This window comes from Syngnathus typhle, linkage group LG2 (genome assembly GCF_033458585.1).
Source record: "Syngnathus typhle isolate RoL2023-S1 ecotype Sweden linkage group LG2, RoL_Styp_1.0, whole genome shotgun sequence".
Classification (NCBI taxonomy): Eukaryota; Metazoa; Chordata; class Actinopteri; order Syngnathiformes; family Syngnathidae; genus Syngnathus; species Syngnathus typhle.
Genome location: NC_083739.1, coordinates 21900514 through 21927920, shown reverse-complemented (window position 1 = coordinate 21927920; position 27407 = coordinate 21900514). Strand labels below are relative to the sequence as shown.

Genomic DNA, 27407 nt, shown 5'->3' with positions numbered 1-27407 from the left:
AAGAACGCACTCTAACCATCGTTGCAAATTTATTTCCACTTAAAGGTGACCTCAGCCCCCCCCCCCCTCTAGGCTGTGAAAACATCCCTTTCTTTTTGTTTAGGGGGCGTAGCAAGCACTGAGAGGTTACCCATTTCTTTTTGACCTTTTCAATTCTGCTCAATGAAATTAATCACCCACCTCCTCCCCTTTCAGTCAACAAAAGCACAGTGCGACCCATTTTATTTTATTTTTTTGCAATTGCAGTTTATTTCGTTTGATTTTAACAGTGAAAACATAATCATGCTTTCTGCTATTAGACAGCATTCCATCCAATCAAGGCTGAGATCCAATATGCAAACACTGACAGTATCATGATCAGAGAAGGTGACTATGTACAGGGTTTATATGCATAGAAAAATCAAATGGCGAATACATCATTTTAAATTTCAACATCATATGGCAGCTGATGAGTCCGTAATTATTTCCAAATGATGATGACATAAGGTGTGCAGTGCAAGCTTCATTAAATGATTATTCTCTCTACTGTAAACATTTATACGATATAGCTTTTCGGAGAGCGTTTAAAAATTAATTTACTGTATGTACATAACATACTATATTTATACACCTGCATATTAATGACAACTACAAGCTTTGCTTATATTTACTTTGTCATTCACGCTATACTAAATATTCAGCAGAGTTCGAGTGTTACCTTAAAGATATTTTCTTGCTGCAGAAAAAAACCATTAAATTTCATAAGATGATGGTGATAATAATCATCATTCAGCAAGTGATAAATATACATGTGCAGTACTCAATGTGTGTTGACAAACTGCATGTTGTAAAAATGAACTAGACTTTATCCAAATAACCTGCAGTGTTTAAGTAATATAATTTGTGTTTATTTGTTAGTGTAACAGGATAACTGGGACCTCGGTTAAGTATATTTATTCCATTACATCCTGCTTAAGCAAATTACGCAACAATGCACACATTCATGATCACAATAGTAACCAATAGAAAAATGAATTATGATCAACGTAGCCTTTAATTTTTCCAGTGCGGATTTAGAACAATTATAACATGTATTTGATTTTGCTGAAATGTACACATCCACAAAATGTGAAAGAATGACAACTATGGCGCTTCTATGACCATCATACAAAAATGTCTTTATACCATAGATTAATTGATTAGTATGTCAATGGTGTTACATAACGGCGAGTGCGTGGACTGTACAAAGCAGACATCTCTTAACTCCTTCCCATGGCAACATTGCTAAGCTTTCTTTTTTTTTTTTGTCACTCGCCGTTTTTATGACAACATCTATGAGAAACACATTGAATTAGCGGTAAAGCAAACAGGCCTGAATTAAGGACACATGCAGTTTAAAGAAAAGGTCTTGCGTGAGGGCAAACTTTGCATGCCGAGGCTATACTACTGCTTTAAGTTTGTGTCCATGAGACTTTTAACGAGGACCAAGGCCAGCCTGCATCAGTTCCGTGTCTGGACGATGAGAGACAAAGACGTGACATCGTCGGGAGTGGTGTTGAGCTGCTCCCGCAGAGGGCACAGACAAGCATAAGAGTTGAGAAAAGCAATCAGTGATGGAAGGCCTTGGGAATTGTGGCTGATTTGATGATGGGAAGGGCCCCATGAGCGGAAGAGAAAGCGGGAAGGCCAGGTCACTGTTTGGCTATGTCCCCTTTCTTGAGGATGATCTGTCGTTGCCAAGGGGCAAGCTTAGATTCGTCGAAACCCAGGATCCTTAGTCGCTCCTGCTCGGTCTTCTGCTCTACCTCCTTGGCCTGTTTGGCCTTCTCCTCTGCTTTCCTAAATGCATTCAGGAAGGCAAAGGTTGAATTTGTTTTAAAAACACATACCGTTTCTTGTAAACATTTCTTTTGGACAACAAAGGACACAGCAATATATACGCGGGAGGGGGGTTGTTGTAGGTTATACTCTATTACGGCTGTCTAATATTTATACTTTTGGGTTTTAATATACGCATTCTGCCAAAAGTAAAAGTATTATCTGAGCTAAAGGATACTATGATAAATATTTCTAAGCATATAGTTGTTATTTCTTGTGTTCTAATGAGCACAAGTGTGGCTTATACTTTCTCTAAACATTCTCACCGTGTAAGAGATATAAAAATGGAAATGGCACCACCTAGCAGCCTAAACTGACACGATAGATTGATTCACTATCGCAGTACAGTATGGTAGTTTCATCCAAGTGCATATATATTTTTAAATGAATACATCACATAGATATTCTAATTGTGCCAATTTGTTTAATACCAATTAATCAAAGCGCTCACAGTTACAGGCAATCTATCGTGAGTTGTCACAAAAGGCACTATTTTAAAGATCGTGTGTAAGTATGTATATATATAAGAAAGCCGTTATTTTTCTTACCTTTTTTGTTCCCTGTCACATCAGGAGGACATAAGCACAAGAGGAAAAGGTGTAAACATCAAAAAGAATTTTGCAAGGTACCAAATAGTACAAGGATATATTGCGATTTCCTAATCAGGTCACATAAACATTAAATTCCAAATTGATATAATTTGTTTAGCACTGAGAAAAGTCTTTAAGTGATAATTGCACCGCATTCAAAATTATTATGCAAATGCTGCAGAATAATTTTCAAGTCATCAACTGTTAGAGAATAATTTCAAAGGTTTTAAACAAAACTCCAAATGATAATAGTATTTTTCATTAAAAAAAGAAAAAAAAATTGGATCACAAAGATGAGATAAAACTTCATAGTAGTTCTCCAGCAGAGCTATGTTAGTCACCTCTCTTCGTCCATTTTCTTCTTCATCATGTCTCTCCTCCAGGCAGGCATGGAGGCCAGGCGCGCTGCTTCCTCATCCACCTGCCAAGATCAGCAGAATGACAAATAATGTGTGAGTACATCCTTGTGTCGCCCCCCTGCACGCATGCTCTCTGTCGCTTAGCCCCATTCAAATGTTCCCTTTTTTGTGAGGACGAGGAGTAGAAACCCAATTGAGTTCTGTTGCTGGGGGTGGGTATTTGACTGTATAAATTTGATTGTTTACGGGCAAGAGAAAAGCTCAATTAATCAAGGAATTTTTTTTCAATGCAACTTATAAATAAGCATACATCCTCTTGAAACCTTTCGAAATATCCACTATAGTAATTGCTGTTCATGCACATTATATTTGAACATTTTTGCAAATTATATTAACATATTATTTATATCTTTAAACAGTTTTTTTTTTTTAAAAACATTAAAATAATTCAAATTTTCATCCCTGCATTAAACAAAAGCACATTTTAAATTGACTGCGTAGAAAATGCAAACAAATCAATTATGATTCAGTTACTACTTTGGTCTGTACACCAAAGTCAACGATCTTTGCAATTGTCTTATTTTGACACAAACATAATCCGTCTGCATTTATCGAGGACTACAAAAACTTGAGAATCGTCGAGAGGCTCAAATTCCAAGTCAAACAAGTTCTCCTGGATGTCAATTATTTGAGAATAATTTCGAGTTAAAAATGAATTAAGTTGTCAATAAATAAATACATTGTTGCGCCGCTAGAGGTATTAGTGCAGAAAGATCAGACCAGCAGAATAGTATCTTGTTTTCAGACACGGCAGCTGTCCAAACCTGTATTCAACCAAATTCTCCCAGTCTAAAAAGCCTTAACGGAAGACTCTCAAAGCATTGTGCCGTGCATATGTACGTTTCACATGCACCAAACAGGGCGCATTATTAAGTATTCCGCTCCTGTTTCTCTGAGTCAACACATGACGTTTTCTCTGACAGCGCCAACGAGTAACCGGAGTCTATTGTCTCTTTTTAGCCTGTAATGTGAGGAGGGATGGCAAAGAGGGCAGCCATCTTCGATTCTCTTTTTTTTTTTTTACCTGACAAGATACATTACCCTCAATGCATTTCTCTTGTTTAAGTGTTTCACTTGTCTTGGCAAAGGAATCTAGGGAAGATGATCTATATCATGAATGTTTCATTATTCCCCTGGGAATTAAAGGATGTAAAAAAAAAAAAAAAAAAAAAACAGCAAAGCAAATCATAAATGAGTGAATTTGCAGAGAATGTGATCAAACGTTTGCACTGAATATTTTGTCGTCAATGCGACAAGACTACTTACTTACTGTTCTTCTGTGAGTCAGCTGAAGTTGCCTGCAGTCCCAAATTCGTATATTATGGAAGCTAATTGTGATGTTGTGTTTCAAGTCCCTTAAAATTACTTGGGCAAGGCAATGATTTAACAGCTAATCTTGGCCCAAAAAAAAAAAAAAATGGACTAATCGCATCTCATCATCTTAAATAACTCTCAAATCCATCAATTCAATACGTTCATTACAATGATATTCGTTAACGCATTCGTTTGCAATTGATAAAGAGTCGCTATAACCTCCTTAAGTCAAAGATAGCACGACAGCGGGAGTTGCTAAGCGGGTTATTGGAAGGTAATCTCAATGCGGTAGGACGTAACGACAAAAGTTCAATGTCTCACAACCAAGATACCATCTTGTCTCTTTGTATTGGTCCAGCTTCTGTTTACAATATTGTCACCTTCATAAAACATTGGCTTATGTCTTTATATATTTATGACCAAATGTTATCTTTTCTCAATGCTGGCTATTTCTGCTAAAATCAAACCTCAAAAGTCTAAACCACAGGTGTCAGACTCAAGGCCCGGGGGCCAAATACGGCCCGCCACATCATTTTATGTGACCCGCGAAGACAAGTTCAAATCCGTGTGTCATTACTTGAATTGCAAATTGTCTTCACTTTAATAATATCTTTTTTTTAAATATTTGACCAGTTTTTACTCGTCTGATTTGAAAAGGAGTCATTTGTCATTTTGTTTGTAGCTTTTACTGTATATAATATGAGGTGCTCATATATTTATTTGGGTTGACAGTCATAATGGCCCTCCGAAAGAAGCTATGACTACAATGTAGCCCGTGAAAAAAAAGAGTTTGACCTCCCTGGTCTAAACCGAACAGATTAAGTGATTCTCCATTTATGAATGAAATTCTTAAATATATTCATTATTTGGTTCAGGATTTTTTTGGGGGGGGAGAAGAAAAACTGGGAAAAAAATGACCTTGGCCATTAGGAAGTTTTCTGTTTTACCAAAGACCTCATGAGATTACTGTATTTATTCACAAAAAATGAAAAACAACTTTATTTATCCAGTCAAATTCGAACACACATTTAAATCAGGCAAATCTCTAAGCACACAAATGATACAAAAATATTGTGAAAATGCAGAATAGATCACAGTAATAGATGCCAATTCAGATCTTCAGTCCATTAACCAGTGTTGTTGTATATTCCATACCTAAAATTGATTCAGAGGTCTACCACACCAAATAAAACCCGTTTTTGAGAAGACAAAAAGATTTACATTTCCTTTTAGCCATAAGAGATGTAAGAGTATTTAGAAACTCACTGCATATTAATTAAATGTTTTATTCATTGTCAAAGAAAATGATTTCTTTCTTTCCCATGTAGGTGAATAAAGGAATCAACCAATTATTTTTTATTATATTTATAGTATTATATAATATTATATTTATAATATTTTTATTATTTCCCTTTCTTTGCTGGGAAGTGCATGCTCATTTTACTGATGTTGCAAGTTATGCCTTTTCTGTCTGCTGTAATGCGGAGTTATAGTCAAAACATGTTTAGATGTCAAAAAGCTCAGCTTCCTTTTCCTTCCAGAATGCGAAGCTTCGATCAATGTACCGAATGATCTCCTCATTGCTAAACTCCTTGAGTTCATAGATGACGTTGATGGAATCATCTTTTCCTCGAGTTTGATCAACTGCTTCTGTGGTGGTTTTTACAGTAACGTCTTCATCTGGAACCTCTTCTTTGTTTTCTGCGGTGCACGGAAGTGTCTCGGCATTTTTTGTTGTGTCAGTATTTTGCATGCTCCTTATCTCATCCTGCTGAGCATTCGGCTCATTTAGTGACACATGCTCACTGTTTTGTAAATCCATCTGTGAATTATTGACCGAGTCCAGAAGTGAGTTCTGTTCCCCACACTGGCTGGTATCCAATGCAGCATCTAGGGCTGCAGCGGGGGAGACGAAAGGCAAATCGATTTGAGATGGCGAGGGAGGATGTGTATTTGGAGGCGGAAGGGGTGGCGGATGACAGGGTGGGGGCGGAAGGGGCTCTTCCACTGGAATGAAGGCCACCTCAGGAGACATCGAATGCAGAGAGGCCGTCATTACACCTCCCTCGTCATCAGAGTCCCCAAAGTACTTCAGCTTGATGTCCTCAAAACCATCCGGCCAGTCTCTCGTTCCTCTCTCAATTTCCCCCATCACCTCCTTGTGAAACTGCTTGATGACTTCCCACTGATGCCTTCCGAGGCGATCAAACATCTCATAGCACAAGAGGTGGCGGAATTTGCGCTCGTCACGCGACATGTTCATTTCCAGCAGCTGGAAGTATCCGAGCATGAAAAGATCAAGCGTCAGGCTTTCGTAGCTCACAGGTGAGCCGTTGATGTGCGGCAAGAAGTGTTCGGGCCAGTAGATCATCTGGGCTCGACTCAGCCTGCGAATTTGACGGCTGGGCACTTGGCTCATGATAGTCCTCCAGTGGCCGATCAGTTTCCCCACCACTTGCTTGGACTTCATGAAAAGGAGGAGCTTATCGTCTTCTCTGTGAATCTGTCCAACGCTTCCGTCCTCCATGTTAGCCTGACTGAAGTTCTCCCAGCTCACATCCAGATTATTTCCTCTTCTGCCAGCTTCAGAGATGGTGTATTTGCGCCAGTGTTCAAGGAACAGGAAGACAATCCTCTCTTTCCTTGTTTCAATGCATTCCTGAACATAGCTCAGATCTGTCTGCACCTCCAAACTTCTTGTTAGTTGGTGATTGTTTAAAAAGGAGTCTGCAGAAAGAACCTGGTTAAACTCCTCAATCTTAGTTGGAGCTATCATCTCCGTGGCTGCATAGGTTTGAGGAGCATGAGATGCCCCGATGACTGGCTCTTCAACAAGTTTCAATACCGGCTCCTCCTGTAAAGGCAGAGAACCGTTGGTGTGGGACTGAGGCGAGCCAACAGAAGAACATGGGTCATCTTGACAAACACTCTCTGGACTATTTTTCGACTTGCTTACAACTGGAAGTGAGCTCTGGCGTTTATACACCCGTGTTTCTTTGCTACTCGCAGGTTGTGACTGAATTTCATAATTTGCCTTGAGGTTCTTCACCGATACGCCAAACTGCTTCATCTCCTTCTCCACATCTTCCTTTGTAGAGAACGACTGAGAGCGCCCAATAAATCCCGTCGCTGAATCAGGCTGAACCGCTGCCACATTCTTTGTCCCTTTTGGAGAATATCCGGGGCTTAACAGTTCCAGAATGTCAATCTCTTTACCCCCCAGTGTGGCAAGAAGAATGGCCATGCTCTTGAGCAAGGTAGAAATTTTGCTGCACCACGCTGGAAGATCTTCAGCTTGGCCATGCACCTGCTTTGGATTGACTGAAAAATGTCCTTGAGTGAGTGCTGCAGAAACGGGTAGAAGCTGATGCAGCTCCTGCTCGAGCTCTTCCAGCTCCTTCTCAACTTCGGAGACCTTGTGCATCACTTGTAGGTTCTCAATTTGCTTCTCAATGCAGTTGAGATCACCCTCGGTCATCAGTTCCCCAAATGGTCCCAAAATAGCATTGTGGATGTGGGAGTAGTGCCATTCCTGAGGATGGTAGTGCCCACTCGCCGCAAACTAAATCAGAGGTCAGAGAAGACCAAGAGACAAGAAAGTGGAGAGGAGGGGATGGACTCTTCAGCACCAAGTTCCTTGTTGAAACACACGCTTCATTGCACATCCTTTAGGACACACTGGCTTTACATGGATTTAGTGGTGCAATGGCACTGCCTCTCTTCAGGCATCATTTAAAGGTAAAATAAGACATGTTGCCCCCATTGTTTCTTTTGATTCCGCCTTTGCATTTACCCAATATAGATGATTATGTAAGGTATGTACAGAATATAGATGATTATGTAAGGTATGTATACGTCTATTTGCATTAGTGCTCTTTTGAATTTAGTCAAGTTCTTTATTTAGTAACTATCAGCATTTATCAAAAAACACTTCAAATTGTCACTTATTCTATGTTTTGAATAAATTGTTAAGTTGCATGAGGCCAGTTGCATTAGAATGATCACCACTGACGCCCATAATTCGTGCAACAGTGACACCTAAACATATTCGAAAAGCATGGCTTGGTTGGTAACAGAGCTAACATATTCGGAATCAGTTGTGGCTAAGCGTTGTGCACCACATCACTCTGATGCAAAACAATAATATGAATAAAATCTACTTATCCACACAAGTTGTATGATTCAAAGGCATCTTCAGTTTTTTTGTGTGTGTTTTGTTGAAGACTGTTGTTTGAACTGTAGTGTGAATGGGCTCGACATCACACCACTGAATCTGCATGTATCCACTTGAAACCACAAATCACTCCATCATCCAACAATGGCTCACTCTGTGAAATTTATTCATCAAGTGTTTTGATGCTGTGATGGGCAGTGGAGTCAAGTTTTCCCATCACTCCAAAGACTCCAAACATGCAAAACATGCAGCGTTATCCTTAAGAAATGCCAACCTCTAGGAGCATTCAAACTTGGAGAGCAGTTTTAAACAAACTAGACTCTTTTTCATTTTGGGGAAGAATTTCCAATCCACTACAATTACTTTTATTCTTCGCACACAAAAATCATGGTCATAAAAAACCCACTTCTAAATCAAGCTACATTCCATTTGTTGTGTTCATTAATGTTCTGTTTTCAAATTCTTGACAACACAAATGGGATGGCTCGAATGTGACAAGAAGGGCAGCTGCCGTGCCTACCTTGCGTTTGTGCTCCTCCTCCTCTTGCACTTTGACCTGAAGCTTTCGTACCATCACCTGCCTCTTCCATTCGGGGATGGCTTTTCCCTGCTCGTCGTGCGTGGGTACGAGCGCCTCCACGTCGGCAAGGCTTGACTTTCTCCCCGATTGTGCTGCTGCCGTGCCAGCAATGCTGCTTCCATTGACTACAGAATGGGAGTGTATTTGCTCCAAGCTGGCTGATGCCGACATGTTCCTGAAGGTTCCCGTGCTAGGTGGACTGGGAGTGGGACTCGGCGTTGTGGGTGGGGAGGTGACCGACGTATTGGACGTGAGTGGGGATGACGTCTTGGATGGCGGGCTACAAGGGCGAGTCTCTGGTGGAGAGACAGTGTTTCCCTGGACAAATGGAAAATCACAAATGGACTTTTAACAGGTTGGATGTGATTCTAACGAATGCATACTTGGTAATTCCCCAAATCCAAGGCATGAGACAAAATGTCACGCAATCACGGGCGCTTACGTTGTTGCCTGTTGGCCCACTGTTGGAAAAGACAGTGGTGTAGCCTTTATTGTGAGGTGTAGGCTTCAGGCTCTTTCCGGCTTTAATTTCTGCCAGCAATTCTGAGTTATCACCAGTGGGGGACATCATGTTGAAAGATTTTGTGCCTAAAAATAGAACAATTATGCAGAATCATGAAGGAATCAAGATGGAATGGAGGGAGCGACAAAGTGATTTTTGGCATGCTTGATATTTCATTCAATCAGGTAAGTGTTACTGTTGGCATGGAACATATCCAGATTGGTGGATCACTGGCTTGGACACTCTTTATTATTAGCCATATTTTGTTCTTAAAATATATCATACAACTGTTTCAGAGAGACGTCTGCCCTCTTCAAAAGACTCCAAATTGCATTAAAGTGTCACCTTACCACACATTTTTGTGCAATTCAGGCAGAAGCGGTCCAATTTCATTAGAGCGAACATAAAAGGGGCTCACCTGATGCTAAATCGGACCTGCTGAACTTTCAGTTTAAGAATGGATTGTTATAAAATGTACGTATTCAGCATCCACAGCCCCTAATCTGCTTACAATGAACAATGCAGCAACCTTCGACACATACTTAAGCTTTGACCCCTAATTCCATTTACAAAGAAACCCTTTTCATTTTTTTAGGGACTAAAATGACTTACTTTTTCAATAAATGTCGGAAAATGTCACACTTGGTCTATTTTATAGGCACAGTACATTTTAGAAATATAATGAATGCCTATTAGTCAATGAGTAACCAAATTCAAATAAAACCCCAGCAGCTGACTCTCACGTCAAAACAATCACATTAATAAAAACAATACAACTCAAGTACGAGAGGAGCTTTAGGTTTCCTTTATAACTTTCACCAAATGAAACTTCATACACCATTTAGCATTTCACTATTTGCACAAAACACAGTCTAGCCTTACCTTCTTTAGAAAAAAACCTCAAATAAGTTGAATATCCTCAGTCATCTCTAATTGCTGGATGAAAATAAAATAGTCTTCACGTCCAACAGTTCCCTGTCGAGGTCACCGCAACTGGCCGCCAAAGCCCTAGCACCTGGCAACCCCTCCTCACACTCCCTCACTCTGTTGCACTCTCCCTCCGGGAGGAGAAAGCAGCACCCTGTTAAAGCCCCATCAACACGGTCGGCGGAAAATCTAAAGGAATCACCGCTAACTGAAAGTGACAGCGAGCCATTGGCAAGCTGGCAAGGAATTATCACACCCACGTACACTCGCACGCACACGCACTCAGCTTGTTATTCAAAATCACCACAGCCAAGTTGATACACAATTTCTTCATGTTCGCCATTTGCTAGTTTGCTTTCCTCACAACACAGCAAAACAACTCTGGATCAGGTACACTTGACACATGTGGGGAACACTGATTCAGATGGAATGCTGATTCAAATTTTGAACGGACTCCAGTGCACTACAAACAACATTTTTGGAAGTAAAGAATTAACATAACCGCTACAATTAACATTCACCGACAACAGTAAAGCCAGGTTGGACTTTGCCGTGAAAAAAACATTCCATGCTCCAAAGACTTCTTGGACAAATAAACCAATGTCAACTTGAGTCAAAATGATGGGTGAAGAAAGTAAGGAAAGGGACATCTCAAGAGTCAAACAATTCCATAGCAATGTCAAATGTGGCTTCTAATGTTTTATCACTTTGCTGCAATTAGCTAAAAACAAGACAACTGAATCTAAGGACTTTTTTAAAGGTATTAAAGTCCAGAATTATTGGTTTGCAGCTTAGTGTCTGTTTTATTGCCTTGCTGTCTCACAAACCAGCAATTACAGTAGATGGTTTTTTTTTTTTTTTTTTAGAGAGAGAAACCACCTATCTGAGGGTATCACATTTAGGTTTTTTTTTCCCCCAATCAGAGGGCATCTTGCCTAACGCTCTTGTTTCATATCAGGGAATGGACTTATTGGGAAACACAATGTATATAGTTGTTTTGTGGACTCTACTTACTCTTCATTTGTCTTAGTGCCCCTCCCTCTGCCTGTGGAGCAGAGAGACCCCCGCCTTGAAAGAGCAGCAGTGAGGAAAGACCATGGCAGGCAAAAGCAGAGATGAAAATAGACAAATATAGGAAGCAGACAAAGATGGTACGATGCAAGTGTGAAAACAACAGAGAGCAAGAAGATAAAATGTTCAAGAAAATGATTGCAAGTTGCAAAAGTATTGGAGTGGTTCGACAGCACTCTTTGTAACCAAGTATACGTTTTTTCATGTCATCAAAAGTGATGTGCAGTACAAAGGAGGAATATAATTTTAGGTAAGTTAATGTTAGCACAAGCGGTTGTTTGTTTGGACACTATTCCCCATCAAAACCCTGCCGCAGAGTTGTGTTCTTAGAAAAGACTTCCTGGCACCTGTTGCAGTACACAGTCAGTCAGCAGCATCTAACACACGGATGCACTTTAAGAAATGTCCGAACACTAAACCAGCTCAGAAGGTAATGGTAGCCCTGCATCGTGAAATTGAGGTAAATTATTCAGGGCTGCAGTGTTAGGCGCAAAACATCTCTACCTTGAGAGATTCCTTGCCTTTAATATGGTTGTCTTAAGAAATGGGACCAAACATAAATTAATTTGACACACCAGAGGTAATGGATTCCAATATTTGAAAATGTTTGTAAATATATGTTCAACCTGCTTTTCAATTGCAAAAGGGCATTTGAAGTCAAGGGAAACTCACTTCCTGACGAGGAAGATGCACGTCGCTGTTTGTTGGAGATGTTGGCAGAGTGATTCTGGGTTGTCGGTGTGTCCGGTGGCAACGGAGGAGGTGTTGGGGGTGTTGGCGTCGGGTTGCTTGGAGGGGGAGGTGGTGGAGGTGGTGGTGGTGGTGGTGGTGGAGGTGGAGGTGGTGCTGGGGCTGTTTCCTCCGCAGTGCCATTTTCAGATGCTTGGGTGGAGCCATCGCCAGGCTCCTCCAATAAAACAGAGCCCTGGGCATACAAGTGTGAACCCGTCATTAGTGATATCACGTATTCTCTGTGCATGCAAGAGTACATTGTGACCTAAAAAGATTGCAACCTATACTACGGCTGTGAGAATTATGCTATCTCGTTTTTCTGATTATTTGAAAGGAAGGGATAACAAAATGGAACAATCTTTATCTTTCTCTGAAAACTCCCTGGCTCAATGCGGATTATTTCCCATACTTTTTATTTGGACGACCAATTTGTAGACAAGGTCATTTAAATTTGTGCTAAGGAATGTCAATTTCAGTTATAAATCAGACAACACTGATGGGTCAATACATTTATGGTCAAAGACACTAAAACCTGTGGGGTCCAAAGTGGACTTTTTCTTACAATGTTCTGTCAATCAGTTGTTTTTACAGGTTTGCGTGACCAGGGATCATTTTTACAATGTTGTTCTTTTTACACAGATGACCAAAAAGCAAATCATGCAATGTAAATCTGTGCTTCCCAACCTTAGCTGGGACAAAGCACCCATTTTAAATTTCAAAGTTCTCACGGCACACCACCACACACGTATTTCTCTACAAGAATGAATACTGAAATAATGATCATTTCATCTCAATTCACTCCCAAATTTTCTTAGTGGGAATTCTGGGCCTGTTAAAGTGACACCACGGGAAATTCTTAACAATTCTTACCAAGTTGTGTCAAAATCAATCCTCCGACCCGGAATGCCTGTTCAAACACCCGCTCGGATGAGGGGTCTCTTTATTTCTTGCGCAGACTGTTGCTTGTGACAGATGTAAGCGCATCCCCATTAGAGGTCGCCCCCCTCTGCTGCATTTAATCAACTCATAGACTCCGACACAATAACAGAGCTAATATGGCCCACTCTCCAGGGGAAACAGCAAGGCTAAACAGTTGGGCACGAGCCATCTGCTGCTGTAAGTGATAGTGCTGAACCCCCACGCCCACCATTGCATGCGTCTGACACACTCTGAACCCTGCTGGAAGCGAGTTAATGGACCGTGACAAAGAATCAGCCCCACCCCTTTTATTCTTCGCACGCGTGCCCATCATCGGAGGCCCCTTTACTCTCCATGCCCCCCCAGGGAGTTTGGGGGAGGTTAGTGTCCAGATGAGGCCCGGCGGCACGTGCCGCTGATTAGCCGACCCATCTGCTCGAGAGACCGGGAGGGGCCCCTCTGAGGCTGTAATTGGCTCAATGGGGATTATTTCCCATATCAGGCAAGTGCCCCCACTCCTGATTCCCATGAGACTATAGTAATACATCTCCAGAGACAGATGATTGTGTTTGACAGACCTCGTTGTCTGTGGAGGTATGTGGCAACAAATCAACTGAATAATAGATGGGATTGTTCTGTACTGTATTGGTTTTAATCTTTTCATTCCAAGCTATTTAAATCATTCTTTTATGCCAGGTCCTATTTTATTGGTAATTATAATTGAAACGTCCTTTTGTGTCAAGGTTTGCGACCACCATCTTCTAAATAAATAAATAAATAAATAAATAAATAAATAAATAAATAAATAAATAAATAAATAAATAAATAAATAAATAAATAAATAAATAAATAAATAAATAAATAAATAAATAAAACTATTGGGGGAAAAAAGATCGGAACACTTAAAATGAATAATACCACGGATCTGCTTTCATTGCATGCTAAAAATAATTGAATGAATATTGTGCAAAATCTTTTAAAAATAAATCTATACTCTCAAATATAAAAAAGTATTGAAAAAGTACAGGGATTTAAATTTATTATGCGATTATTTTTTTTCAAGATCTCTTCCCATATATTTTGGAACAAACAGGAGCGATTAATTAATGTGTATTTTGACATCATATCAATGTTTCAAGCATCCATTTACAACTTCACATAATTGTGCCAAACAAGAGTGGGGTAAACACATGTCAATAAATCATTGGTCAGACGACAACAATAATGCAAACAAATCTGCATTACGGTACGGCCACGGTAACCTAATGCCAACAATTCCGCATTGAGCTAAATCCCACTGCCATTTTCGTTGCCATCCTCTTTAAAAAGATTTGCCCTAACTTTAGTCTAGACGAGTGCATGCCTTAATTACCTTTACTGTCTAGCATGCAGGCACGTGCTTAAGTGTGTGACAGTTACCTCCTCCTTTGGTGCCATGTCTTTGCTCCCACGGAGCTCGGCGCTGTCACTCCCCAGGGTCTTGTAGTAGTCCCCAGTGCTTGGCTGCTTATTGAAGCTCCTCGACTTTCTGTTGGAGTCTGTACGCTGCAGTATGTCGTGGTGTTCTCCCACCGTCAGATGCTAAAGCAAAAAAATAAAAAATTTAAGTAACTTATATTACTGTAAAGCTAACTTCAAAATGTATTTGGCATAAATACAGCCACGGCCGATTTACTTCGGCAGTAAATATTTCGCCTAATATTAGTTCGGATGAAATGTTTTGTGCAACATAGTGGCAAATGGCTTTTCTTTCCAGATTAGCACTCCAGTCGACAAAGCGGCTTTATTTTAATAACTGAACAAGGCTTGTATTCAGCTGCAGTGCACCGTTGGCATTTGTGTTTCAAATAAGAACCGCACAACATAAGCAGCATGAGAGTTTACGGTTTTGTAGATACAGCTTAAAGTAAGAGGCGCATAGCAGCGAGGGCTTTCACTTTCACCTACAGTATCTCCTGGATTCATAAAGGTCACATATTGAAGTCTCAATAAGAATATTCAACATGAATTAGCAGAGGATTATAATATGGAACTCAACCAGTACGGGCTTCTCGTGGCAATGCATGTCCATTGCTACCCCGTATTTTTAGAATTCCATTCTCTACTCATGCGTCATATTCTTGAGTAGACGCCCATACATCTTGCAGGTGTCCAGTTTTAAAGTAAGAGGACAGCTGACTCCTGACCTCTTTCTTTTTTTGCAGTACCTCATTCAGAACACTGATGAGTCTGGTAACCTTTGCCGACTGGGCAGTCGTCCGGGAGGTGGGACGGTAACGTGAGCGGTGTACGCAGATGGATTGGTTTGATTAGCAACCTCCAGGCAGATGGGGCAACAATGGCAAAGCTTTTGAATAACGTCACCTCCATGCAACCAACGCAACGCAACCCAACCCCACTAGTTCACATCTCAAGACAGAAACATGTCGACAGCCTTCCTTTGCATGCGGTATTGTGCTTGATTGAGTTTACCCGGTGCCTGTTTTGTAAAACAATTTTTCTTGTGTTGTTAGTCCAAATATGTGAGTAAGTGCTGAACAAACAGGGACTTTTATTCTAAAAAAACAACAACAACCAGTGGAAACACTAAAGCCAATAAGCACCATTTAAACACACAAGCAAACACTATCAGCTACAAATCGGAATCTTGCTACCTTAAAACACCAGCAGGGATAATAAAACCTTCAACTTATTACGCAACATCGTTCCTGTCGTCTCTTTAACACCTTACCTTGACGTTTAGCGTCTCCCGGACTTTTGCTGTCGTCTCAACAGAGCCTCGGCCACAAAGCCCGGAGGAGCACAGAGAGTAGCTGTCACCAGATCCAGAGTGTCACTCACCTCTTCTCTCTGCTCAGCGCTACACCCGTCACTCTACCTGCCCCTCTCACTTTACGCAAAGGCCTCATCAATAACCTCATGGGCCGGCCTTGCGGTAAGTGATGATGTCACCGGTGGCCTGCACTCCGCAACCATTGGCCGACTTGCCCAGTTATGTAAAGAACAAATAACCCGGTGCTTCCCTCTCCGTAGCAATTATCACATATCTCAAAGTCCATCGACTCTTAAACAGCTGTAATAAAGATCCAAAGAATTACAAGTGGCACAGGCAAAACAGTCATTTGTCTACCTGATCCCCACAAAAACATTTGATTTGAGTCAATGCAAATCAGGTGACTGAAGCTCTTTTCAACTGCAAGTTCATCGGATTCCCTGGATGAGTTAAACCTTTGCTGTTACTATAGCACCAAGAGTAAATATTTTTTTGTAACTATGTTTATCGTGCACGCTCACATCGTGTGTATGCGTGTAGGCGGGTGTGCACACGCGGTCCCAAGGAGAGGCTTAGGTTCAATTCTTAATGAGGACTCGGTCTTCTGGGTAAAAAGAGGAGAAGGAGCAGGACTAATTAAATTCCTCCCTCCCACATGACTGACACAGCTCACCCTTGAGACAGTCTTAAGCATCAGGCCACTATCACTACCTGGAGTGGCTTCCTTGTTAAAAACAAAATACAAAAAAAGACCTACATTATTCTTATGGAAAAAGCAACCTTGTTCATCAGGCTTTATACTGGTCCCAACTAAGTGAAAGAGATTCTCACGAATAGGTTGTCTCTTTAATGATATGATAAGCCCTGAGTGATAATTCACTCAAGTATTAGCGTTGCAGTATTGATGCTGATTTTACCTGTTTGTCTCTTTCAGCACACTGTTGAGTGATCTGTTGCCAGATTCATTACATGAATTGAGTTCATAGTCATCACAGCGCGTCAAATCCGAGGCTTCCCTCAGTAATGAGCGTCTTCATTAGCCTTGTGAGCCATTTTAACACAATAACGTCTTTGTGACCACTGTTACACAAGCGCAATCGCTCAACTGATGAGGCACAAGGGGAAATGGCAGCTAGTGGCAAATGCATTGCCAACGAACTTTCCCAATACAGTAAAAGTGGACATTTTAGAGTGGCCCTTTATTTTGGGCACACGTGGATGTATTGTACTGTGTGAGGCATGTGAGTGTGACCAGCCTCAGGCACACCTGTGCAATAAATGTGTTGCTCTGTAACAGATAATGACAACATTTTGGAGAAAGAAGAGGAATTTTCATCGATCTTCACTTCCTTTAAGAGTCCCTCTTACTTGTCCTTATTTGTTTTTCAATTTGCAAGATTGTTTTTACCTCCTTCTTCTTGTTGTTGCTGCCCTCCACGTGGCGCAGGTTGCTTTTCACCTTCAGAAACTCCACCGATGAGGCCTCCTGAGGGGGCTTCGGTGCCGGATAGCCCGGGGGCGGCGGGGGAGGCGGAGGAGAATGTGGGGGAGGCGGGGGTGGAAATGTGGGTGGTGGTGGTAGCGTTGAAACAGAGTCGTGACTCTTCTTGGGCCTGTCTGGGTCGATATCTGGGTTTAGCATGTCCATGTATGCTTGCATGTCGGATATGGCTGTCTCTGAGGCACCTGAAACAAAAAAACAGAGCATTTATTTCATGCCCATGTACACTGTTGCCATGTATTAAACCTTTTCAATGTTTTATTTAATGAACCAGAAATTGATAATATAGAAAAACAGAAAGGAAAAATTATTCCATGAAATTTTATACACCGAAATTGACCTCGCTGAACTTACTTGAAGTCTCAGTTGACTGTTTGGCCACTAGAGAGCAGCACCAGTAGCAAGTGAATCTTTCAATTAAAATAACAGACTTCACCTCAATTTGAATACAGATACATAAATAAGAGTCCACTATTGAGACCAGTGCAGAGAATATTGGATCTCATATTATTCTGTCATTACTGAATGGTACATGCATTTGAATGAAGTGCAATTCACCTTAAGAGACCTTTGAAAGCAGGTGGAGATGAAATGTAAGAAGATTATCATTTGTATTAGCATAAAGGTTGACCTGTGTGCGCGGCCGTGTTCAGCGGTGTGCCTCGAGACAATGTTAAGCTGCTCCTCTTCTCCCCGGTGCTGGATTGGCTGGAGTTGGCCGAGCCGTAGTTAGACAAGGAGCTGGCCGGTGAACTAATGTCAAAGTGGGCCGCTTGGCTGGTAGGGGGCATGGTGGTGTTTGGGGACGAGAGGCCCGAATCCTGCTGCTTGTTTTCAGGCTCCTTGTATGCGAGGTCAAGCGAGGGGTCCCGAGACAAAACCCGGTGCTCCACACTCTGTTGGTGGAAGTCAAACATTATTTTTCTGTATTGATGCTAGGCAAACAATTATTCGACTCATAGGCCTCTTGGTCCAGAGGCTTTATGACTGCAGGTGACTGTCCCTTGGGCCTATTTGCAGCGAGTCCAAGAAGGTGAATGGTTTCCACCTGATTGCAGAAGAATTATCGTTCTACTGGCCACTTGGGGGTTACTGTGCTCAAGCATTAATACTGTGCTGACATGTGTTTTGTAATGCTACATTTTGGCCCTGGTGGGCGTATTGTATCAGACTTAGATTGTTTGGGATGATTCCTATTGTAATAGGTTGTGGCACCTGCGAGCCTCAAAGCACATTTGACAATTCCTATAGTGGTTTTAAACGACATGGGAATTTGAGCTGTTGATCGAACAAAATGTCCTCATTGAATGTACCTTTGCGGAGCTCCCATTGGCCCAATTAATGCTGACAATACACACACACACAAGGGAAGGCAGGTTTAAAGTTGGAAATAGTAGGTCCTGTGTTATTTTCATGGCATGTCAAGACGTAACAACAGTTATTGAAGACTGCATTGTGATCATTGAATACTCCCTGCATCATGCTGAAATTGAAAGCCAGTTTTATTCATTTATCTTTTATGCATGTGTTGGACTATTGATGTCTAGAGCAAAAATATAAATGCATAAAAATGCAGTTACTACAGCCAATTCCTTAACAGTCCTAGTGTCACAAATATTCGAAGTGATGATGACAAGCTTCAGATAATGTTCTGAACATTAATAATAGTCAGCAGACTTCTTACTCTAATATAAAGCCCCAATCTACAATAAAATCCTATTACAATAATATGTTCTACTAATCTAAATACAGCATTAGGAATAATATTGTGTTGGTAGAATATGACTCATCCACACGTTTTTACTCATCACCAGGCTGGGACATTTGGAAATTAAATCAGAGCAATCAGGTAGCGACCAATCACATCTCACTTATTTTCCGGGTTTGAGACGTGATTGGTCGTTACCCCAAAGTCCTGGAAAAGGAAGTCTCAGGTTGGCGCCATTGCTCACCATGTTCTCGACAGTGCGTAGATACTTGGCACACTGGAAGTGTCCGTTGTATTCAGCCAGGTCAGCCCCTGTGAAGCCATCCTGGTCTCTGATGGCCAGATCCACCCCATTGACCACCAGAATCTGACAGCACTGCGGAGGGACAATACAAGCCACACAAAATGTGTAGTCACAATGGCGGAATGCTTGACATGACCTCAGACTAGGCCCCAATCTTGCAAGATTTGAAATTAGAGAGAGTGAATTCATTCAATGTTTTTCTTTTTCATTGCCTATAGTTGCATCGAAAGTCAAAGTCTCCAAATGCCACCCATGTCACATACGCGGCTGACTACATCCTCTGCATTTCACCTGCACAAACGCACTTTGTGCTCCAATCTCATTAGGACTTGCATGTTCACTTTCTGGCGGAGCAAATTATTCCGACATGGGCAGATTGATAAAATGTACCGGAAATTGGTCAGCTGCGTTTGCGCTCACAACGGAGCATAATGGCACAAACATTCTCTTCTATCTGTTCTAACCTAACAAAATAAGAATGAAAAGAACTCCACTCATGCGCACAGTTAGACCGCGCTTTGGGCTAGACTTGCATTGGGCACGAAAACCGAGCTTGAGGAGTCAAAGTAGGTTTCATTAAAAAAAAAAAAGGGACCGAGTTAGTGTGAATTATCAGTCCAGACATTTGCCTGTTTCTAGCCCAATTCAAAATATTTGTGAAGGAAGGAACAAGGCATTTATTCCTACACGGTATAATTGCATGAGGAGTACTCACCTCCAGTTCACCGTTTTCTGCAGCGTCATGCAGCGGTGTTCCTCCCCAGTTGTCGGTGACAATCTCACCCCCGTGCAGGAGCAACCAGCTGAGAACTTTTGTGTGACCGCGACTGGCTGCAAAGTGCATAGCTGTGGCCCCGTCACCATCCTTGTCCATCAGCCTGATCTCCGTGAAACTCATCTGAAGAAACACTTGTAGTCTGATTTTCAAATATCAACCATTTTAGAGTTGCTTAAGGAAGTGACATTCAATAGATTGAGCGTATATATTTTCCCGTATATATTACCACACTATCTCGATTTGTTTACAAGATCCATCCATGCATGCATACCAGCCAAACAATGACGGTGTTATGGCCCATTTGGGACGCGGCATGCAAGGGTGTCATCCCGTCGTTGGCTCTGATGAGAGGATCAGCTCCGCAGTCCTTGACCAGGTACTGGATGACCTCCAAATGGCCCTCCTGGCAGGCCAGATAGAGCGGTGTGGCACCATTTTTAGTTTGGGAGTTGGTGAAACTGTAGTGGGAGGAGAGAAGAAGACTAGGTTAAGATTTGGGCAGGTCACATTGCAAAGATAGCGGATGTTCTATGGCGCAGCCTTTTCATTCACAGAAAATCTATGGTAGAATTATTATAGCGTCAATGGTTTGAACAATGAATGACATGATAATCGCAGCACAATGTAAAACAATGCCATACAGCAAAATATTGCTGCAAACACAAATCGCTCAAGGACTTGTTTGATTTGAGACAATGCCCAGCTTATTCACTAACAAATGTGCATTCAACGCTCAATGTTTGAAAGTCATTTCCCCCTCCGGACAGACGGACAGCTGTTTGTTACGTATACTGTATCTCATGTCAGCAACCATCTTAAGGCCTACCAAGCGTCGGTGAAGAGTTTGGTATTCAAATGACAATGCAAAACATTTAGACAAAGCCTCTGAAAACAGTGTCGGGAACCTGCGGGAGTGCTTAAACAAACAAGATGCTTACTTGGGTCATTGTCAACTACAGTTGAACGGACAAAATTTTCATTCAGCTTTTTATGTCAGGATTATCTGGCAAAAGCTCCAGTTTATTTGAAAGTAGCTATCAGTGAGATATGCCCCCCTCCCAGCCTCTCGTTTTCTGCAAAGCCCCTAGCCAAGCATCCCAAACCATGTACTTGTCCCCCACAGGGAGGTCGGGAAGTGACCGGGTACTTCCCCACTAAATCCTATAAAGTTGTGCTTTATCTGGACACTGACAAATGAAAACGGCATCTCCTAAGAGGATTACCACGCTGGTGGCTTTGCCAGACTGGCTTTGTGCTTAATGAAGGCTTACCACTGGTGAAGGTGGCCCGAGTATGTGATGACTAGCCACAGACAAGGTGAAAAAAAAAAGAGGGGCGGAGCTCCTCTCCCGTCGAGACAAACCTGACCCAGCTGAGCTTTCACTTGATAAGATGCAGCTCAAGGCCAATCCAGCGCTGACTTTAGAGCCTACATGTACGCTACATGTTGATAAGCGCATGTACTGTCTAAATGCAACGCGCAAGGCTGCTTATGATTATTTGTGTTTTAGTCTGACCCAATATGTTGGCTTAGTCTTTGAGGGAAATGTTCAAGTAGAGCTGGATGTTTGCTATTTTTAGGGAAAACCTCAGAAATATCTAAAAAATAATGACAAGAAATATCAAACAATTCGCTCATCAAGCAGTGGCCAGAGAGTTTATAATCACTTGTGAGATATAATAAAACAAGGTCTGAAAAGAAGAAATTCTCCTAAATTTTTACGAGACGGATTTAAATAGTGAGTCTGACCAACTATTAAGATGTTGGCTAACTTCCCGCTCCATTGTGAAATCCATTAAACTCTTAGCAGAAGTACATTTGAACATTAAAGAAAAAGGAAAGTTTAAAATATTTTGGAAGACTGCAGAAGTCTGTTTCTGTGGTTCCTGTGTGTTTTCTTTCTTCACTTTAGATGGACTTACTTTGATAATGTTATACTTAAAGTGCGAATAATCACATGTTTGGCGGTTGGTATCATGTTACAACTATAAGGCAGGCTGATCAACATCTGACTATATTCTGAAGAAACTAAATGTCAAACTCTACCACCATAAAATATAAAATAATAAAATATTTAATGATAAAATGATGTAATGTGCGATATGGGCTATTAGATGTACACAGCGATCATTACAATGCCAGGTACTTAACTGATGATGTATCACAGGGGTCATGTTTTCCTTGCAATCTCTCAACGAGAACAAACCCGAGCCGTCCAATTGCCTCTTAAAACTCATGGATACAAATTTGGCACTTGTAATAAATCGCGAAGCAAGAATGCTTATCTCCCTGTTGCAAAGTTCCATTGCAAACAATGCGAGTGACCGGTGGAGCTTTTGGCTATTCAAACGTATTTGTTTCCCTCATTAGCTTATCGCAGGTTGGCGCTACTGTGTGTCGCTGTGGAGATGGTGACAAACAGCAAGGAGGGGTGGAGGAGAAGAGTGAATGGGGCCCCGGCTATCAGGGAGCTCTGTGTCCCTGGGGCTCATTAAATTTTCAACATCCACCTACCTAGCCATGCCATTAGAAAACAGTGCGATGGCGACATTTATAGCATGTAAAGCATACAAAGCGGAGGTTCAAAGTATGCTGAGTTGTCACTTTCCCATTTCTGTTGATTAGCGCATTGTCACTGATACGCAATCCCAGAGAGGTCAATTATGCGCAAATTAAGAGCACTTATTGCCGTGTTCCCTTCATCGATTGAGTCTGACTGGCGTTTTGGCATGTGATGAAATTTTTCATTACCTCCTGATTCTAGCTTCTTGGATGTCACTGACATTTAGAATGCTTTAGCTTCAAGACTAAACAACTGAAGGTCACAAATAATTGCCAATGCATCAATAGTCGTCTCTGTATTATTTGTTCCGTCTTTGTATCAAGAGTGCAAACACAGAGGCTTTGTCTCCCCCCCCCCCCCCCCCCCCACTCGCCAAATCTCCACTCGCTTGCCAAAACCAGATGGCTCTAATGTTTTAAAGTAAGCTGACTGAAAGCGGCGGGCGGGTCTGCGTCGCGACTCGGACTCTGCAGAACCGCAAATGACCCGGCTACTGATTGGGATAAGTGAGTGTGTGATTTATGCTGTTTTGTTGTTTGGAACTCCGTGTGCCAAGTTTGTTTGATAGAACGGACAACCCTAATGTGTTTAGCGGTGTCCATGGCAGTCATTCAGTCCAGCGTTATCTCTGTAAACCATGATCGGGTCTGACTCTGCACTGATTAAGGACGGAAGTCGTCAAGTGGCAATCGCACAACAATGGCGACACAACAATATATGTTAGATACAGCTAAACAGACCAAGGTATTGGTCCAGGCAGACTTGCAGAGAGTGTTTGACAATATTGGTTAATGTAGAACCTAAACATCAACCCCATCAAACACTTTTGGAAATGAAATACAACAGAGCGCGTGCCAACCAACATCAGTAGCCTCACTTTTCCTATGAACAGTAAATATGAAATTATTCTGGATAACTTGCATGGGTAGCACATGGAAGTTGCAGTGTTTTTAAACCTCTAAGAGCGTGTTTCACCCTTTAACTGGATTTAAGTATTTAGATTGCAAAACTGAAATCTGGCGCCAGATCAGTGCCAGACTATAAAGTACATTTTCCAGCGTGAGCCCCAAAGCTTATTCACTCGGGTGTTTTTGTAACAGCCCTGACTTGTTTACTAAGTACAGCACAGTCAAGACAACATGTTTAATAGCGTTCTCCTCGAGCAAATGTGCAATGAAACGTTTACTACTGAGCAAGTTACGTTTGTTGTTTTTCTCTACCGAAATAAAGTCAACATGCTGATTCATGCGTGCAGCACATTATTTTTCAATGTCAATTTTGAAATTCGCAAAAGGCCAATCAAACAGTTTAGGTCCAGAAAGTAAGGCTGCGTTCAGTCAGCCCAAATCCAATTTTAGCCCACCTAAATTAAAACTGAAAAATCGACCCACACCAAACGAAAACATGACAAAAGGTATGATGACTGAAATAATACTGATCTTGTCCAAATGTACTTACCCAGTATAGAATCTGGGCCTGTTTAACTGAACACCAAAATGATGTACTCACAGAAAGCCATGACTCATTCTGTTGTATGAATGGCGGCAGGTGGACACACAGGTTTATTATACCTTCTGCCATATAATGGAGGAGCATGTCATTGTTCTGCCCGTCACTACAAGTAAAGTAGACTAGACATTAGAGCAAATAAAAGCAGGTCTACCTTGTGGAGCAGGTGGTGTAAAACTATTTTGGTGGACTATATCAAAGCAAAGGCAGCCATATTCTGAGCTCATGAGTGATTTTATGCAATCATATTTCATTCATAGGACTATCTATAAATGAAATATGATTGCATAAAATCACAGAGTAGCATGGATTATTTTTTAGATTTTGGTTTTGGGATACATGCATCAAGTAATTGGTAATCAAAAGAAATTCAAAGCCTTAAAATATTGGAAGAAAAGATGCGTGAGGCAGAAGAAGAAACTGTCCAAAAAAAAAAAACAATTGCATCAACATCCCCTGTTTTGAAAAGACTAACAAGAACCCCTGCAGAGATAAAACCATCTTATTTTTCTTACTTTGGGCTGTGCCCCAGTAAGAGTCGGAGCGAGGGCAGGTCTCCCTTGGCAGCAGCGTAGTGAACAGGTAGGGCGCCCGTGTCGGTGGCAGCCCCGGGGTCCACCTGCCCACTCTTCAGCAGCCACTCTGTGATCTCATGATGACTGAAGCGGGAGGCCAGGTGGAGAATGGTAGCGCCAGAACTGTCTTTGTCCTGAAACCAAAGCACAGCAATAGCATGTACTCAACATAGCAGCCAGCCAAAAGTGTGATGATTATTGCAGTCAGCCAAACTTGAATCATGAGAATAGATACAATTAACTTGAAAGGTCAGAGATATTAAGATAGGTTGTCATTGCCTATAGACAATTCCAGACTGCAAATGTTTTGCTCTTTCTACACACACGCACACAAACACACACACACACTATGAATCCGAAAGCACTTCAAATTCAAAATGTTGTAGAAGTGGTCCTTTGCCACATGGCTTCTTGTGATGAAGACAACACGTTTCATATAAAAATGTTATGAATCCAACTCAAATGATTAGTAAATGACAAACGAGACACTTGGATATCTTCCATCTGGTTTATCAAGTATATTGTCATGAATTATTATCCTGCAAGAATTAGATCTTAAACCACACTTGTACGCTGCTGAGTGATTCATATCACAAATTTCCCATTTGTAATTTCACCTAAATTTATGTGGGAACGTGTAGCTATGGAGGTTTTCGAAATAAAGCCATGAGAAAAGTCATAATCAAGACTGAAGTTTTGTGGGTTTAATTTAAAATAAATTAATTACTTTATAGACAGTCTACTTGTTGATCCTCCATAGTGTAGGGGTTGTATGAGGTCATTCCTTCACGTTTCCAACGCCATTCTAAATGTGACAGACGGTGACTGTAACCAACAACACATTTTCCATTGAAAGTAGATACGAGATGTATTTTTACTCAAGTTTACTAGTGTGAAGAATACAGAGAAAGGAGCCTTTCGTGACTCCAGCACAGCCACTTACTCACCTCTGGCCGACATCCACCCTGGGTCAGCAGCCACTGTAAGCACGCCAGGTTGCCGGTGGCTGCGGCATCGTGCGCAGGACTTGCCCCGTTGTTGGCCAGACAGTGGCCCGGCAGCCCAGCCTCCTCCACCAGGAAGCGCACGCAAGCCAGTTTGCCCGCCCGGGCTGCGTGGTGGACGGGCGAGGCCCCCAGTGCATCCTTCACGTCTCTGGTGAGCGATTTTGATGCGAACTGCGCTTTGAGAATTTGCACATCCCCCTGCCTTGCGGCCAGCAGCGTCCGCTCGCTTTCGAAGACCATGGCTGCTCCAAACTGCACAACGACCGCCGCCCCCTCCTGATCCCTTCCTTACACTTGAGTCCGACTACTTCACCGCGAGATTAACCGCGGTGTTTGGAAATCGATCATCACATTGATCACTTAATTTCTCTATGGATCATCCAAAAGTCCGTCCATTCGGTAGTTTCAAATTCGAAACTGACCTGCTGCCTCGCGTGCGTCTTCCTGCAGGATGGGTGCGTACCTGTTGCGCACACGACTTATTTGAATGTCATTTACTCCTTCAGCCACTTTGTTTTCCAACAACTACTAAGTCGTATCATGTGCTTCAAGAGTGTATTTTTCCTCTTCTGGCAGATGGCGACACCGAACTGAGCGCCCGGTAAATAATCCATCAGGGGGAGGATCGCTGAGCCTGTTATAGGTGGTTGCTTTCTGAGAATCGGCTCACCAGTTAAAGGGCCAGTACGAACTTCATGCAGCGCTGAAGCGTGTATGAGAGCGTTTTGGTCACGCCGTTTATTGCGCAATGCTATCGGCCCACAAACCATGTTAATTAGTTTGACCATTTCGAAGGAAGAACAAAAAGTTCAGGCAACATTTTATAAATATATATAAAGACAGCATACAACAATAGATTGGTATATGTTCGATGAGGCAAATTAACATTCTTCATATGATCAACTGGATACATTTAAAAATAGATACCATAAGATATTAATTTGGAATAAGTAGCAAATTAGTTTTTAGATTTCTTTTGCGTACCACTCATAACAGTGCATTTATTTAACATGTAATCCTTGCATGTTCCGTTTGACTTTGCCTGAATGCGTATGAAGCAAGGCCACCTGCCCAAGTTTATGAGCCAATGTAATTATTTGCGCCGCCGAACGGTGGCAGCATGAAAGCTTAATGTTCGCGACTAGAATTGAACTGTATTGCATTCTACTAAGTAGACGAGGGTAAAATCACTTGTGGGGCATTGAGTGACTATTTACTTCTTTCCTATATATTTAAAACTATCTACTGATAGTACATATCGAAGTATTTATGTATGTTACATGCAACTAACACAATGTATTGGCAAGTTAATTTTCCTCATTAAGGATTTAGAATGTGGATCTGCATTGAGTATATATTTTTGATATATACTTTACCTAAATAAAAGGCTATTATTTTCAGTGCAATATTAAGTAAAACTTTAATTTAGGCGGATTTTGTTTGCACAATAAATGTGACGCATCATTCCACTTCTTCTTTATGCTGTCGTACATGATGGGGTCGGGTTGTGGGGTCGGGGTGCGTTGTTCTCGGTGGGTTGGGGGGTTAATCGTGTCAGACTCGTGCCCAACGCGTGCCTCTCCACACCATCTGTCACACAGGCC

At 41.7% G+C, this 27407-nt stretch overlaps 2 protein-coding genes across 2 annotated transcripts; both read right to left on the bottom strand.

Annotated features, from left to right (window-relative positions):
• Nucleotides 1-249: 249 nt before the first annotated feature.
• espn (espin) lies at nucleotides 250-26430 on the bottom strand. Its single transcript, XM_061272845.1, has 14 exons — nucleotides 25744-26430; nucleotides 24737-24930; nucleotides 20420-20606; nucleotides 20086-20268; nucleotides 19311-19442; nucleotides 17990-18254; nucleotides 17266-17543; nucleotides 14504-14665; nucleotides 12107-12359; nucleotides 9377-9522; nucleotides 8875-9252; nucleotides 2790-2868; nucleotides 2406-2427; nucleotides 250-1818 (listed from the first exon to the last, which is right to left on the bottom strand). Exons 1-14 carry the CDS (start codon nucleotides 26041-26043, stop codon nucleotides 1671-1673), a joined length of 2727 nt encoding a protein of 908 aa, XP_061128829.1. The 5' UTR covers nucleotides 26044-26430; the 3' UTR covers nucleotides 250-1670.
• LOC133150364 (espin-like protein) lies at nucleotides 4300-8861 on the bottom strand. The gene has a single exon (XM_061272846.1). It carries the CDS (start codon nucleotides 7656-7658, stop codon nucleotides 5685-5687), a length of 1974 nt encoding a protein of 657 aa, XP_061128830.1. The 5' UTR covers nucleotides 7659-8861; the 3' UTR covers nucleotides 4300-5684.
• Nucleotides 26431-27407: the final 977 nt, after the last annotated feature.

What these genes read in the sequence shown, in the direction of transcription:
- espn (XM_061272845.1), bottom strand. Translation starts at nt 26,043, where the DNA reads ATGGTCTTCGAAAGCGAGCGGACGCTGCTGGCCGCAAGGCAGGGGGAT. An exon ending in TTACTGGGGCACAGCCCAAA is followed by an intron (nt 20,607 to 24,736) that starts GTAAGAAAAATA and finishes CTCCCACTACAG; the next exon opens with TTTCACCAACTCCCAAACTA. An exon ending in CAGAAAACGGTGAACTGGAG is followed by an intron (nt 19,443 to 20,085) that starts GTGAGTACTCCT and finishes GTCCCTCCGCAG; the next exon opens with TGCTGTCAGATTCTGGTGGT.
- LOC133150364 (XM_061272846.1), bottom strand. Translation starts at nt 7,658, where the DNA reads ATGACCGAGGGTGATCTCAACTGCATTGAGAAGCAAATTGAGAACCTA.